Genomic DNA, 16043 nt, shown 5'->3' on the forward strand with positions numbered 1-16043 from the left:
ACCAGTCACTTTCATAGCTCTGTGCCTTTGCTCCTGTTGTCCCCCTTAACTGGAATACTTTTCTTCTCTCTTTCTGCCTTTAGAGATTCTACTCATCCTTAAGTGACTAAAATCTCATCTCTTCTTTGAAGACTTTCTTAGTATCCCCCTTTCCCTTCCACCAAAGCAGAATTATCCCTTCCCTGTGGATCCAGAATACCCTGCCTCAGTCAGTAGCACCACACTTTTCCTGCAGTCTCATAGCTGGCTATGGCGTCCATCTTCCCACCCAGCCCATGTGCTTGCTGAGGGACTGTGGGGTGTTGTATTTGCCTTTGTAGCCCCAGAAATTGCCTGTAGCAGGAATACACTAAATACTAGTTGAACTGTTGCAATCTAATTATATATACATTTGACAGTACCTACCAGGGAAGAGGAAAGTGAACTACTATTGAATTATTCAAAATTCTATTATTCTGCCATGAAGAAGAAAGAAAGAGGCAACTCCCAATTTTCTAACTCCCAATGTCTTCAAACATACTGATTATGAAAAAAATAAAATACACAACTGTAAAGTTCTAAACCACTCTCAAAGATGTTTCTCACTCTCCCTTACTGTGGTCATTGCATTTCTTTTTATTATGGATGAATTCTAGCTGCCAACCATAATTAAGGAAAGCTGTCAGCTCTGAGAAATACAATCTCTGTCACTGTAAAGCACCTACTGTGAATAACCAGGTCCCCAAGAACTTATTAACATAGGTTCTTAATCATACTGGTAAATCTGAAAGTCCAAGTACATCTCAAATCCAAGCTTGCCCTGCGAAACTATAACTGCTCACCTATGTTTCCATGTGGGAGATCTAGAGCGTGACCGTCCCATCCTTTGACATGTGAGCCACTATCCACTTTTTACACTGCAAAGAAACACAATATTAGCAAGTTTGTAGAAAGAGCCTGCAATCTGCTCTAAAAACAGTGAATGCTACCGGCAAAAAAAAAACAAAAAAAGAAAAGTATTTAAGCCCTCTCTGCCTCAGTTTTCTCATCTGTAAAATGAGGATGATAATAACAGGACCCACCTTATCAAAATGTTGTGAGGATAAAATGAATTAAATCAGGAGTGAGCAAATATTTTCAGCAAAGGGCCAGATAGTAACTATTTTAGGCTTTGCAGGCCATATACAGTCTCCATGCATCTTATTCTTCTATTTTAAATCCTTTAAAAGTATAAAAACTGCCCTAGCCGGTTTGGCTTAGTGGATAAAGCATCGGCCCTCGGACTGAAGGGTCCTGGGTTTGATTCCAGTCAAGGGCACATATCTCTGCTGCAGGCTTGATCCCCACCCCTAGTTGTGGGGAGAGGGGGGACGTGCAGGAGGCAAACAATTGATGTGTCTATCTCATATCAATGTTTCTCTTTCACTGTCTCTCCCCTCCCTTCCACTCTCTCTAAAATCAATGAAAAAATATGCTCAGGTGAGGAGAATATATATATATATATATATATATATATATATATATATATATATTCTCATTCTTAACTCAAGCACTCCGCCACCTCCCCCCACACACACACAAAAAGGCCCCAAATACCAAATGTGTATAGTTTGATGATCCCTGAGTTGATTCATGAAAAGAGCTTAGAATAGTGCCTGGCACACAGCAACTGCCAAGTAAGTGTTCCAAAAAGAGGAAAAAATTACCCAGATTTCCTCTCTCTGGGCACAACCACTACTACCCTCCTGTCTTTCGCCCATACATAAAGACTTCATATAATCACAGTTAAAATATTTAAGAATAGTTGCTGGTATGTCCTGCTTTTTAAATTGTCAAATAAGAATTACAATGTCCAATTATAATAATCAAGCCCTAGCTGGTTTTGCTCAGTGGATAGAGCATTGGACTGTGGACTTAAGGGTCCCAGGTTCGATTCCAGCCAAGGGCACATGCCTGGGTTGCGGGCTTGATCTCCAGTAGGGGGCGTGCAGGTGGCAGCCGATCAATGATTCTCTCTCATCACTGATGTTTCTATCTCTCTCCCCCTCTCCCTTCCTCTCCGAAATTAATAAAGAAATATATATATATTTTTCAATTATAACACTCAATTGCTACCTAACATCTACCAGATAAATATATCAAAACTTAATTAAGCATGATTAACATTTAGTTTGCTTCTGATTTTTTGCTAAAATATGTAAAATAAGTAAATCTTAAAAGACACAAACTTGATTTTTAAAAATATGCTTCAGTCTTGCTCTGGCCGGGTGGCTCAGCTGATTGGAGCATCATCCCGTACACCAAAGGGTTATTGGTTCAATTCCTGGTCAGGGCACATACCTAGGTTGTGGGTTCAATCCTGGTGAAGGCACATATGAGAGGCAACATTTCTGTGTTTCTCTCTTTCTATCTCCCTTCCTCTCTCTAAAAAAAAAACCCCAATAAATTAACATGTCTTTGGGCAAGGGATATACATATTTAAAAGAAACTGGTAGCTTTAGGGACTGAATTTTTAAAATACGTGATTAGGGTATAATCTTCTATACTACCTATTATTTACATTTTAATATGCTCCTCAGTTCTGATACTATAATTAAGTAGTTCTCAACTTACTGTCCCCAAACCTCTGGTGGCTTTCAAAATTATTGCCATGGTCCATACATAATACATACATCCACCATGCACATATTATGAAATTTATGTTTCATATATTATAACCTCTATTTTACAAAATTCTGAAGCGACTGTGGTGACTGTAAAATATAAATGGCTTCTTGCCACTCTGTAGTTTTTTCCACAGAGAGTACAATTATTATTATGTTGACATTGGTTTTAAAAAGGAGTCTTCACAATCAAACATTTGCAAACGACTGTTATAATGAAATTCAGAAAAGTAAAAGCATATAAGGTCAAAGGACTTGAATCAGATCACTCACCAGAAGAAGTACATTCAGTTCAGTTCGTTCGGTTATTACACTGCTTCATTCCAAAACGAATTTGAGGCTAGAAAGAACAATTAGTCCAGATGCACTATGAAATTAAGATACTAAAGGGGAAAATGTTTACTTACTAACTCCTAATATCAAAATGCATTCATTCAACAAATGTTACTGAATACCTTTTATTTGCCAGGCACTGTTTTGGAGATACAGCAGTGAAGAGAAATAGGCAAAAATTTCTGCCATCCTGACCTTTACATTCTACCAAGGGAACTTATAATTTAACTAAAGAAGCTTTGGATATCAGTTCATACCTATTAAATTGAATAAAAATAATAAATGCAAAGGTTGTGGGGGGGCACACCAAATAGCCTTGGCAATGATTTTAAAATGTATATTATTTTCTGGGAGGTAATATTATTTTCCATTTAATTATTTTGAAAAACAGGTTCGTTGAGATATAATTCACATACCATACAATTCACCCATTATAGATTTACAATTCAACATTTTTTAGTATAGTCACAGGAAGGTACAACCATCACCACAGTCTAACTTTAGAACATTTTCATCTCTAAAAGAAACCTATTAGCAAGCAGTCTCTCTCCATTCCCCCTCTACTTCGATAAGCCCCTGCCTGACAGCCACAAATCTACTTCCTGTTTCTCTGGATTTGCCTATCCTAGGCCTTTCATTTAAACAGAATCATACAATATGTGGTCTTTTGTAACTGGCTTCTTTCCCTTAGCATAACATTTTCAAAAGTCATTCCTGTTTTACCATGTATAAGTACTTCATTTTTTATGGCCAAGTAATACTCCATTTTATGGGCATACCACATTGTGTTTATTAATCCATATCTCAACAGACATTTGAGTTTCTATGTTTTGGTTATTGTGCATAATACTGCTATAAATATTTGTGTACAAGTTTTTGCGTGAACATGTTTTTATTTTTCTAATACACACACACACACACACACACACACACACACACACACACACCCCTAGGAGTGAATTGATAGGTCATATAATTCTGTTTTACTTTTTGAGAGACTTACAAATTTTCCAAGCAGTTCCATCATTTTACATTCCTACCAGCAATGTATGAGAGTTCCAATAGTCCCACATGCCCACCAACATTTGTTGCTATCTGTGTGTGTGTGTGTAGATAGATAGATAGATAGATAGATAGATAGATAGATTTCAGAGAGAAAGGGAGAGGGAGAGAGAGAAACATTAATGATGAGAGAGAATCATTGATCAGCTGCCTCCTGCACATCCCACACTGGGGATCGAGCCCACAACCCGGGCATATGCCCTGACAGGGAATCAAATCATGACCTCCTGATTCATAGGTCAGTGCTCAACCTTTGAGCCATGCTGGCTGGCCAATAGATATATGAAAAGATGCTCAAGCTCAGTAATCATCAGAGAAATGCAAATGACAACCACAATGAGATATCACCTCAGGCCTATCAGAATGGCTGTCATCAATAAATCAACAAAGTGTTGGTGAGATGTAAAGAAAAGGGAACCCTCATGCGCTGTTGGTGGGAATGTAAATCGACACAGCCATTACAGAGAACAGCAAGGAGTTTCCACATAAAAATTAAAATGGAATTGCCTTCCCATTCTTGCTTGGCCCCTTACCAATCTGGCTTTCCACTCCACCACTGCAGCAAACTTCTAATAAAGATCAGTAATGAAATCCATGCTGCTAAATCCAATGGTTATGGCTCCTCCTCTTCCTAGACACACCTTCCTCTCAGAAACGTTTCCTCACTTGGATTCCAGAATATTACACTTTCCTGGTTTTCCTCCTACCTGTAAAGATTTCTTCTGTGCCCTTTGCTGGCTTCTCCTCATCTTCCCTGTCACCACTCTGACCCCTAAATAGGGAACCCAGTCTTCCTCTAAATACTGACCTCAGTATATGGACTTCTCATTGTCTACACTTTCTCCCCAGTCTACACTCTCATGGCTTCAAAAATGCTGTCTATAAACCAACCCCCTATCCTCTGTGCTGCATTCTCACATGTCCAACAGCCTACTGGACACTGTAAACACGTCCAAGAACAAACTCCTAACCTCCCTCCAAAATCTGCTCTTCCTACAGTCTGTCTCACCTCAGTAGATGACAGCCATATCCTTAGGGTTTTCAACAAAGAGGAAACATAAATGTCCAATAAACATGGAAAAATATATACAATCCTACCTAATCAGGAAAATAAAATTAAAACAATAAATACCATTTCATACTTAAGAGGTTTGCAAAAATTTTAAAGTCTGATATCCCCATATGTTTACAAGAAAGTAGAAAAAGAGTTTCTGAACTGAGGGAAATTCTTCCCCCAAAAACCAGAGAGCAGAAGAAAGCTCTAAGTCTGTTAAAGCACCTCACCTTGAATCAGAATTTTTTTAAACGTATTTTTATTGATTTCAGAGAGGAAGGGAGAGGGAGAGGGGGAGAGAGAGAGAGAGAGAGAAACAACATCAATGATGAGAGAGAATCATTGATCAGCTGCCTCCTGCAACTGGGGATCGAGTCCGCAATCTAGGCATGTGCCCTTGACCAGAATCAAACCTGGGACCCTTCAGTCCACAGACAGAAATTTTAAAACTAAAAACAGAAAATAGACCAAAATCAGTGAAATGACAGGGGGAAAAGTTAAATGAATTAGAGAAAAAAATGGGAGAAAAAGACTAAATTATATCGAAAAAGAAAAATAAATAACAAGTTGCCGAAGAGAGAATAAACTCAAATGAAAATTTAATAAGGGACACTGAAGAAAGTCAGGAAAACAACCAAGAAAATGAAAATGACTTTGCAGGGAAAGACAGAGAGTAAGTAGTGGAAACAGAAGACAGGTAAAGAAGGAATAATATGTGTATTATTATAGTCCCTGAGAAAATCCAACAATAAAACTGAACCAATATTTAAAACTATAATCCAAGAAAACTTTCCAGAAATAAATTTAAAAAGGACCTGAATTGCCCTGGCTGGGTGGCTCTGCTGCTTGGAGCTTCCTCCCGCACACCAAAAGGTTGTGGGTCCAATTACCAGTCAGGGCACATTCCTAGGCTTCAGATTCTATCCTGGTCAGAGCGCTTATGGGAGGCAACTGATCAATGTTTCCCTCTCACATCGATGTTCCTCTCTCTCTCCCTTCCTGTCTCTCTAAAAAAAATCAATAAAACATATCTTCAGGAGAGGATTAAAAAAAAAAAAGACCTGGGCTCACCAGATACTTAGAGAATTAGAGAAAATTAGAGAATACAACAATAAACTCTGAAACATAGCCTAGTAAAAAGTATTTGATTTCAAATATAAAGTTAAAATTCCCCCACCTCTAAGTAAAAAGAATAAATAACCTATAAATTAAAAAAAAATTACACTAGCCTCCGATATTCAAAACCAATATACAGCCCGGCTGGCATGGCTCAGTGATTGAGCATCGACCCATGAACCAGGAGGTTACAGTTCAATTCCCAGTCAGGGCACATGCTCGAGTTATGGGCTCAATTTCCAGTGTGGGGCGTGCAGGAGGCAGCCGATCAATGATTCTCTCTCATCATTTATGTTTCTCTCTTTCTCCCTTCCTCTCTGAAATCAATAAAAATATATTCTTAAAAAAAAAAAACACCAATATATAAAGCAAGACAACAAAGGATCAACATTTAAAATTTTTTAAATAAAATCAAATCAATGAAAGTAGCTGTGAATCAAGGATCACAAAACAAAATTCAAGGAGCTGTACAAAAGATATACCTAAAACAAAGTGATTCTGAAAGGTTAAAAATAAAAGGGTGGCCAAACTATACCAGGCAGATGTTTCCAGAAAGAGCAGGGGGTGGCAATCCTGGAATAAGGTAAGGTAGAATTCAAGTCCCAAAGCATGCAAATAAAGACACTTTTTAATGCTTAAAGCCACAATTCATGATGAAGATAGAATAAATTAAAATATACATATTCACATGAATGTGGCATAGCAACTACCTTTATGAAACAAAAACTGTAAGAGATGCAAGGACATATAGATAAAAACACACTAATAATAGGTGACTTTAATATAGCATTCTCAGTAGTGTATTAGGTGAACCAAAAATAAGGAGATAGAAGATCAAAACAGCATAACTAATAAAGTAAATGTTAAGGATATTTATCAAATTTGCCACTCTTGTATTAGAGAATACACATTCTTCTAAAGTGCCCACACTACATTCACCAAAAATCATCATATATTAGGTCACAAAGAAAACATCAGTAACTTCCATAAAATAGAAATATTACAAGCAATACTCTAATCATAATGCAATATTAGAATTTACTGTAACAAAAACAAACCAAAAAAAAAAATCCGTAAGAACCCTTCCACCTAGAAATTTTAAAACCTATTAAATCATCTCTGGTATTCTATAACTAAAATTACAGGTTTTTAAAGAAATAATGAGAATGAAAGTACTACATATCAAGAGTCCATGACATATGCATTTAAAGCAGCGATCAAAGGAAAAATTCATTGCACGAAATGTATTTATCAATACAAATGAAAGAATAACCTATAAATTCATTTCCATGGTAAAAATAACCTAAAAAAATAACAAGGTAAACCAAAAGAAAGCACAAGAAAGAAAATAATAAAGATAAAAATAGAGGAATAGAAAACTAGATCTAAGTAATAACTCAAAATTCTGTAGTTTTTGAAAATATTAAAATAGATAAAGCACTAAATAACTTGACTAAGAAAAAGGGGAGAGCTCTGACTGGTGTAGCTTAGTTGGCTGAATGTGGTCCCATGCACTGAAAGGTCATAGGTCACATACTGGGATTTCAGGCTTGATCCCCAGTAGCGGGCATGCAGAAAGCAGCAGATCCATGTTTCTTTCTCAATGTTTCTCTCTCTCCCTCTCCCTTCCTCTCACTCTAAAATCAATAAAAACATATTTTTAAAATAAAACAGGGAGAAAGCACAAATGTACAAAATAAGAAATGGCAATGGGGAAATAAACATTGAAATAGAAGAAAAAATTTAAATCACAAGAGATTATTTTGTAGCCCTCTAACAAATTTGAAAATCCAGATGAAATGGATAATTTGCTGGAAAATACAAATTATTAAAATTGACCCCATTACAGTTAGAAAGCTTAAATAGAGCAATTTCCATAGAATAGAGAAAATTATTAAGGAGATAATAATTTACTCCATGACAAAGCACAGGGCCCAGAGTGTTTCACAGAGGAATTCAACTACACCTTAAATACCAGATAGCCTCAATGCTCTAGAAATTATTCACAGCCAGTGTAACACACACACACAAAATATCAAGCCTACAGAAACACCAACCTTTCCAAGAAGATGAACTGGCCAAAGAGACTAAAAGGTACATCCTCTAAGGAAGGAACAAACCCTGGACCATAGAATCTCAGAAACTAAAGAAGAATGGGGGCTCTCCCTCTGGGGAGCACGCCCATGCCTTCTCCGCACCCGCACCCGCCCCCCCCCCCCCCCGGCACATTATTATTAGCTTCCTCTCTCCCAAGCTCCAAGGGCCCTTCCTTTACCTCTGTAACTTGCTTCCTAAGCCCATTTCTTTAATAATCTTATTTAACATTATTATTTTTTTAATATGTTTTATTGATTTTTTACAGAGAGGAAGGGAGAGGGATAGAGAGAGTTAGAAACATCGATCAGCTGCCTCCTGCACACTCCCGACTGGGTATGTGCCCGCAACCAAGGTACATACCCTTGACCGGAATCGAACCTGGGACCCTTCAGTCTGCAGGCCGATGCTCTAGCCACTGAGCCAAACTGGTTAGGGCTAGGAATTACTTTTCTACCACTATGATTTACCAAATAAATGTTCTCTTACAAAAAAAAAGGATGTTTCAAGAAAGGAGACTTTCATGGCAAAAGCTGCACAGATATCCAATAAAATAAAAAATGTGACCACAGGGCTTTAGTGGAAGGTAAGGAGACTGAGAAAGCCCACTATTAACTCCTAAGGGGAGGAGAGACACTGGGTTGCAGCTGGCTGGTAGGGGTCCAGGGAAGAGTTTTTGAAATGGCAGCATCTTGAATAGGTTTATTGGTGATAAGGAGAAACTATGTGCCTGGCACTGAGGATATATTATAGAATGACAGTCACAGTAGAGATGCATGTAGGTCCAACTAGTTTAATGTTTCCTTGATCCCTTAATATCAACTCTAATATAATCAATATCTCCCAATATTCCACATTTACATATTAACTTCTCCAATGGTCCAAATTTAATTTTTACCAGCAGTCACATTTTATGTTAATTTAGTAAACATTACTACCAGTGACTGCTAGGGGCCAGGCATACAAAGTTGGAAGAGACCTAGTTTATTTCCTGAAGATACTAAGTCTTCAGTGGATAACAAAGATCACATGAGTACCAGTGCTTTCTGGTCCACTGGGTGTGTTGCAACTACTATTTCATTTAATCCCCACATGCCTTTGAGGAAACTGGGATTACCTTCATTTCATAGATGAAGAAACCGAACCTCAAAAAGTAACCAATCTGCTCCAATAACACTAAATTCCAGGTTCTCAGACTCCAATACTAACAATTCCCCACCTTGCAACTCCTATCTTCAGAAAAATGACCCTAAAGGTACTGCCTGGTCATTTCATAGATGCTCAGTTCGCCAAATTGGACTTCTGCACACTCCATAACAGTTGACATTTTTCATCACATCTAAAATTGCTGTCTAAAGTGTTGGTGAGGATGTGGAAAAAAGAGAACCCTAAAACACTGCTGGTGGGAATGCAGACTGGTGTGGCCACTGTGGAAAACAGTATGGAGTTTCCCCCCAAAATTAAAAATGAAACTGCCATTTTACCCAGTGATCCCACTTCTAGGAATAAGTCCTAAGAATCCTGAAACACCAATCAGAAAGAATATATATGCACTCCTATGTTTATAGCAGCACAATTTACAATAGCTGAGATTTGGAAACTGCCCAAGTGCCCATCAGCAGATGAGTGGATAAAAAAGCTGTGGTACACCTACACAATGGAATACTATGCTGCTGTAAAAAAGAAAGAACTCCTACCATTTGCAACAGCATGGATGGACCTGGAGAGTATTATGCTAAGTGAAATAAGCCAGTCAATGAAGGAAAAATACCACATGATCTCACTCATTTCTGGATAATAGAGACCATTATAAACTTATGAACAATAATAGATACAGAGGCAGAGCAGCCTCGAACAGACTGTCAAACTACAGCAGGAAGGCCGGGAAGGGTTGGGGGGCAGGAGAGGGGGGCGGTAAGAGATCAACCGAAGGACTTGTATGCATGCATATAAGCATAACCAATGGACATAAGACACTGGGGGGTAGGGGAGGCCAGGGGATTGTCAAGGGCGGGGGGAAAAAGGAGACATATGTAATACTCTTTGTAATACTTTAAGCAATAAAATAATTTTAAAAAAAGAAATAAGCCAGTCAGAGGAAGATAAGTATCACACGATCTCACTCATATGTGGAATCTAATGAACAAAATAAACTGACGAATAAAACAGAACCAGAGATATAGAAAAATGTTACAGACTTATGAATTTCAGGGGAAGGTGGGGATGGGAGGTGGGAGAGGAGTGATTAACCAGAGAACTTGTATAAATATATGCATAACCCATGGACACAGACAATAGAGTGGTGAAGACCTGGGGGGGGGGTACGGAGTAGAGGGGGTCAATGGGAAAAAAACACAAACAAAGCAGGCATCCATAATACTTTAAACAATAAAGGTTAATTTTTTAAATTGCTTTCTAAATTTGGAAAGCAGCTTTTATACCCTCTAACTTCCTGGACATTCTATAGCCTGTAGAGCACAAAGACTATGTTTTATCTATCTTGATCCCCAGGACTGTGTTTTATTTAGCTTTATATCTGTCCTCCTCAACTTTATATATGATGCCTTCAAATAGTCTCTCCTTCAATATTGTGTAGATTCATTCATTCACCTGGTTTTATAATTCTGATATAGTTTTTAATATAATCTTGGGCAGCAGTAATAAAACATCAAATTTAAGGAGTGAGAGTGTGGGGATAAAAGACTTCACAAAATAGCTTTTTGAATTCAGATATTTTCTTTTAAAACAATCAAGATGCTTTTGTGCCCTGAAATTTTTACAAGATGACAATAATTAGAAACAAGACAAAGTATGTTTAAATGTACTTTCCCATAAATGTCTCATTTTACCATTAAAACCAACCTGCAGCCCTAACCAGTTTGGCTCAGTGGATAGAGCGTCGGCCTGCGGACTCAAGGGTCCCAGATTCAATTCCGGTCAAGGGCATGTACCTTGGTTGCGGGCACATACCCAGTGGGGAGTGTGCAGGAGGTAGCTGATCGATGTTTCTCTCTCATCGATGTTTCTAACTCTCTATCCCTCTCCCTTCCTCTCTGTAAAAAATCAATAAAATATATTTTAAAAAAATACCAACCTGCAAGAAAGGTAAGGCAACATCAGCAGATGAGTGGATTAGAAAACTGTGGTACATCTATACAATGGAATATTATGCTGCTGTAAAAATGAAGGAACTCCTACCATTTGCAACAGCATGGATGGACCTGGAGAGCATTATGCTAAGTGAAATAAGTCAGTCAGAGAAAGATAAATATCACATGATCTTACCCATTTGTGGAATATAATGAACAACGTAAACTGATGAACAAAAACAGATCCAGAGACAGAGAAGCATCGATCAGATGCTCAAACCTCAGAGGGAAGGTAGGGGAGGGAGGGGATAAGGAGAAGAGGTCAAACAAAGAACTTGTATGCATGCATATAAGCCTAACCAATGGACACAGACAACAGGGGGGTGAGGGCATGAACGGGAGTAGGGTGGGGGGCAATGGAAGAATAAGGACACATATGTAATACCTTAATCAATAAAATAAAAAAATAATAAAAAAATAAAAAACCTCCCAAAACGATTTTAATACAAAAAAAGTAAGAGCCGAAACCGGTTTGCTCAGTGGATAGAGCGTCGGCCTGCAGACTGAAAGGTCCCAGGTTCGATTCCGGTCAAGGGCATGTACCTGGGTTGCGGGCACATCCCCAGTAGGAGATGTGCAGGAGGCAGCTAATCGATGTTTCTCTCTCATCGATGTTTCTGACTCTCTCTCTCTCTCCCTTCCTCTCTGTAAAAAATCAATAAAATATATTTTTAAAAAATTAAAAAAAAGAAAGAAAGCTAAGGCAAATGGTCTAATTTCTAATTCAGAGTTGAGGAAACAGTCCCTTATAAAAGATAAGTGGTTTGTTCAAGGCAATCAGATAACACTAGAATATAAGGAAATCCTAATTTCAAATCTCCTACTCACTCTATGATGCCTTTTCCTCACCTAGAAAACCTTTCTTTACTAAACTGGTAAAGGTGGAATAAAAGATGTGAAACTGAAATGCTATCAACAAATAAGAAAACAAGGGATATGCCCTGGCCAGTGTGCTAAATGGTTAGAGTAGGGTTGCTGGTTCAATTCCTGGTCAAGGGTTCCATCCCTGTCTTGGTGGAGGCATGTGCGGGAGGCAAGAGATTGATGTGAGAGAAACACATGGATCTCTCTCTCCTCTCTCTCCTCTCTCTCTCTCTCTCTCCCCCTCCCTCCCTCCCTCCCTCCTTCCTCCCTCCCTCCTGTCCAAGCTCTCTAAAAATCAATGGAAAAAATATCCTTGCGGGAGGATTAACACAACAAAACAAAAGGATTGCTAGAGAAGGATATCAGTGAGTGGTTGGAAAAAACAGAAATGGCGAAAGTATTCCTACAGAAGTCCTCTCAATGCTGCCTTTTGCTAGGGTACAGAAAAAGTTACTTAAAGATTGTTGGAGAGAATGCAAACTAGAACATTCTTTTCAGAGCGAAATTGAGCAATTCACATTTAAAAAAAAAACAACACAATTCTATAATCTAGGAACTTACACTAAGAAAGTAAACTTGCCGAAACCGGTTTGGCTCAGTGGATAGAGCGTCGGCCTGCGGACTAAAGGGTCCCGGGTTCGATTCCGGTCAAGGGCATATACCTGGGTTGCGGGCACATCCCCAGTAGGAGATGTGCAGGAGGCAGCTGATCGATGTTTCTCTCTCATCGATGTTTCTGACTCTCTATCTCTCTCCCTTCCTCTCTGTAAAAAATCAATAAAATATATTTAAAAAAAAGAAAGTAAACTTGGTTATGCAGATTTTGCATTTAATCCAACAATGTATTTAAGTATAGGATTTAAAAATTAGGAATAACCAACTAAATAAATTACTACCAGCATATAAGGGCATGCTAGGTAGTCAGAGGGAAAAAAAAAAAAAGGTTACCAAAGAATATCCACTTTAGAACAACTCATGCATTCACCTCCGCACAGAAAAAGATTGGAGGTGCATACCCAGCAAAACATGCAGTGCTGATCCAAATATTTTACAGTGTCTCTAATAAGACGCTCTAAAGGCTTCATGGGGTGGGGGTTGGAACAGAGGGGCTTTCAAAAGAACATTTTAGAAGCCATTTTAAAACCAACGTTCCAAAGTAAAGTGTTATACCATCGCCATTAAAACAGCACTGTATTATATAATATTGTACACAGGAACTTATATTAACCAATGTCGTGTCAATTTTAAAAATACCGTTGAAAAATAAAGCACTCATGAATCCACACCAAACCTTGTTTCAAATTCGTCTTTTATTCGTACCAGTTCACATTCCGAAAAACCTACGAAGATTGCTTGGCCAGACGTTCGTTCCCTCTTTCTACCGGTAGTTTCTACTTTGCTCCAGAAAGAAAAGCATCACCTAAGGGACAACTTGAGAAGCACTTCGGCAGTTTAATATTTTGGAGAATATGTTTGTCTCCCATTTCTTTCCCTCCTTTCGCCCCTCCGCCCCACCCCCACCCCCCGGGGACAATCCTGAACACGAGGGGCCCAGTTCCCTAATACACTCTAGAGAAGCGCCGCTGAGCCAATCTTCAGGACACGTTTCTGAAAAGACACGTGTTACTCTCCCATCCAGGGGGCAGAGCAGCCTTCACTACTCAAGCTGGAGAAAGACGCTGCGGCGGGGCAGGAGCGCACCTACAGAAGGACAATGCGGGGGGGGGGCCTTCCCTCCAGTCCCTTAGCAACGCTTGTTCGGGGCACGTTAAAGGGCACCGTCCCGGACACCGCTCCCCCCAACCCCGCGGCAGGCACTCCCCACAGCCCGGCCGCCACCCGCGGGAGCCGTGGCAGCAGGTGCCGAGGTCGCTGAGCCTAAGAGGAGGCACCGGCCCGACGGCCTAAGGTAGTGTCAGGGGAGCGGTTGCCCGGGAGTCCGAGCCGCCGCCGCCGCCGCCGCTGCCGCCGCCGCATCCGAGCCGCCGCCGCCCCGGCCGTCCCAAGAGCCGCCCCTCCCAGGCGACGGGCACGCCCTCCCCGCCGGTCGGAGCCTCCACGCCCCCTCCACCCCGCAGAGTTACTCACCAGTCGGGCCCTCCGTGAAGTCCCGGCAGCCGCCGCCACCGCCGCCGCCGCGCCCTCCGGCCTCGCCCCTAATACGGCAACCACGTTCTACAGCTGCTGCACTACTGGCGGGGCCGCGAACCCGGAACCACTTCCTTCCGGAACCGCCTCGTTCCACCCTGGCCCCGCCCACTGTCCGCGGCTTTGCGCCAGGCGGGCTCTCGCGACCCCTGCTCTCAACTCTTTCCCAGCCGGGGTACCCCTCCCGGGCGACTGCGCCCGTGGAGCCTGCGCCATCTGCCGGCCGTTCCACCTCTGCCGCTCCGTCCAGAGCGCGTGTGTTATCTGCCGCCCGGTCTGCTAGAAAGGACTGCATTGGGCGCGCCGGGTCCAGGAATCGTTGGGATTGAAGTTTCGAGACTGGCCATCCCACCTGAACATGCATCTCTGTGGCCTCTCTCCCTACCTACTCAAACTCTAACAATTCCTAATGGCCTCAAATTAAACTTCTACCCGAAAAAAATAAAACCTCCCCTCTGGACCTCCCAAATAGGTTAATGGTACCAACATCTCTCTACCATCAATTCAAAATAGTGACTTATTTTGGTTTGCTGTCTTGCTTTTTCTCCTCCCACACTCCATCCACCAGCCCCAAAGATAATATGTCTCTGTCTCTTGGAGCTTTCTCACTTGACACTTTTTAAAAATATATTTTATTGATTTTTTACAGAAAGGAAGAGAGAGGGATAGAGAGTTAGAAACATCGAAGAGAGAGAAACCGATCAGCTGCCTCCTGCACACCTCCTACTGGGGATGTGCCCGCAACCAAGGTACATGCCCTTGACCAGAATCGAACGTGGGACCTTTCAGTCCGCAGACTGATGCTCTATTCCAGTGAAGGCGAACCTTTTGAGCTCGGCGTGTCAGCATTTTGAAAAACCCTAACTTAACTCTGGTGCCGTGTCACATATAGAAATTTTTTGATATTTGCAACCATAGTAAAACAAAGACTTATATTTTTGATATTTATTTTATATATTTAAATGCCATTTAACAAAGAAAAATCAACCAAGAAAATGAGTTCACGTGTCATAGGTTTGCCATCACTGCTCTATTCACTGAACCAACCCGATAAGGGCTCAGTTGACACTTTGATATTCTTTTTATCCCTTTCAAGATTTCTCTTTCAGCCAAACCGGTTTGGCCCAGTGGATAGAGCGTAGGCCTGTGGACTGAAAGTTCCCAGGTTTGGTTCCGGTCAAGGGCATGTACCTTGGTTGCGGGCACATCCCCAGTAGGAGGTGTGCAAGAAGCAGCTGGTCGATGTTTCTAACTCTCTATCCCTCTCCCTTCCTCTCTGTAAAAAATCAATAAAATGTATTTTAAAAAATTTAATCAGGAACTCCAGGGTGGGGCCCAGCATCACAACAATAAGCCCTCCAGGGCATTAGGAAGCTCCCTCAAGTTTGACAACCGCTTCCCTGTGGTTTGTATTCCCTGTAAACCAGAGGAGAGATGTAGAGGCTTGATGAAATTCAGAATAGTGTTAAAACTACTAAATCTTAAACAAAACAAAAAAAGTCAAATTTAACAAAAAGAGGGAGCCTAACCAGTGTTGCTCGGTTGGCTGAGTGTCTGGTAGTCCCAAGCAACAGAAGGCTT

At 40.5% G+C, this 16043-nt stretch overlaps 1 protein-coding gene across 2 annotated transcripts in view; it reads right to left on the reverse strand.

The window, feature by feature from the left end:
- Positions 1-14692, reverse strand: part of BCLAF3 (BCLAF1 and THRAP3 family member 3) — a 53401-nt gene extending 38709 nt beyond the window's left edge. For both annotated transcript variants that reach the window (XM_081115413.1, XM_081115412.1), the window contains exons 1-3: positions 14403-14692; positions 2916-2982; positions 822-896 (exon numbers count right to left, since the gene is read on the reverse strand). In XM_081115413.1, coding sequence (XP_080971539.1) covers positions 822-862 — 41 coding nt within the window. In that variant the 5' untranslated portion in view covers positions 863-896; positions 2916-2982; positions 14403-14692. The remainder of the gene's footprint in view (positions 1-821; positions 897-2915; positions 2983-14402) is intronic.
- Positions 14693-16043: the final 1351 nt, after the last annotated feature.

Source organism: Myotis nattereri, assembly GCF_964212035.1.
Source record: "Myotis nattereri genome assembly, chromosome: X".
NCBI lineage: Eukaryota > Metazoa > Chordata > Mammalia > Chiroptera > Vespertilionidae > Myotis > Myotis nattereri.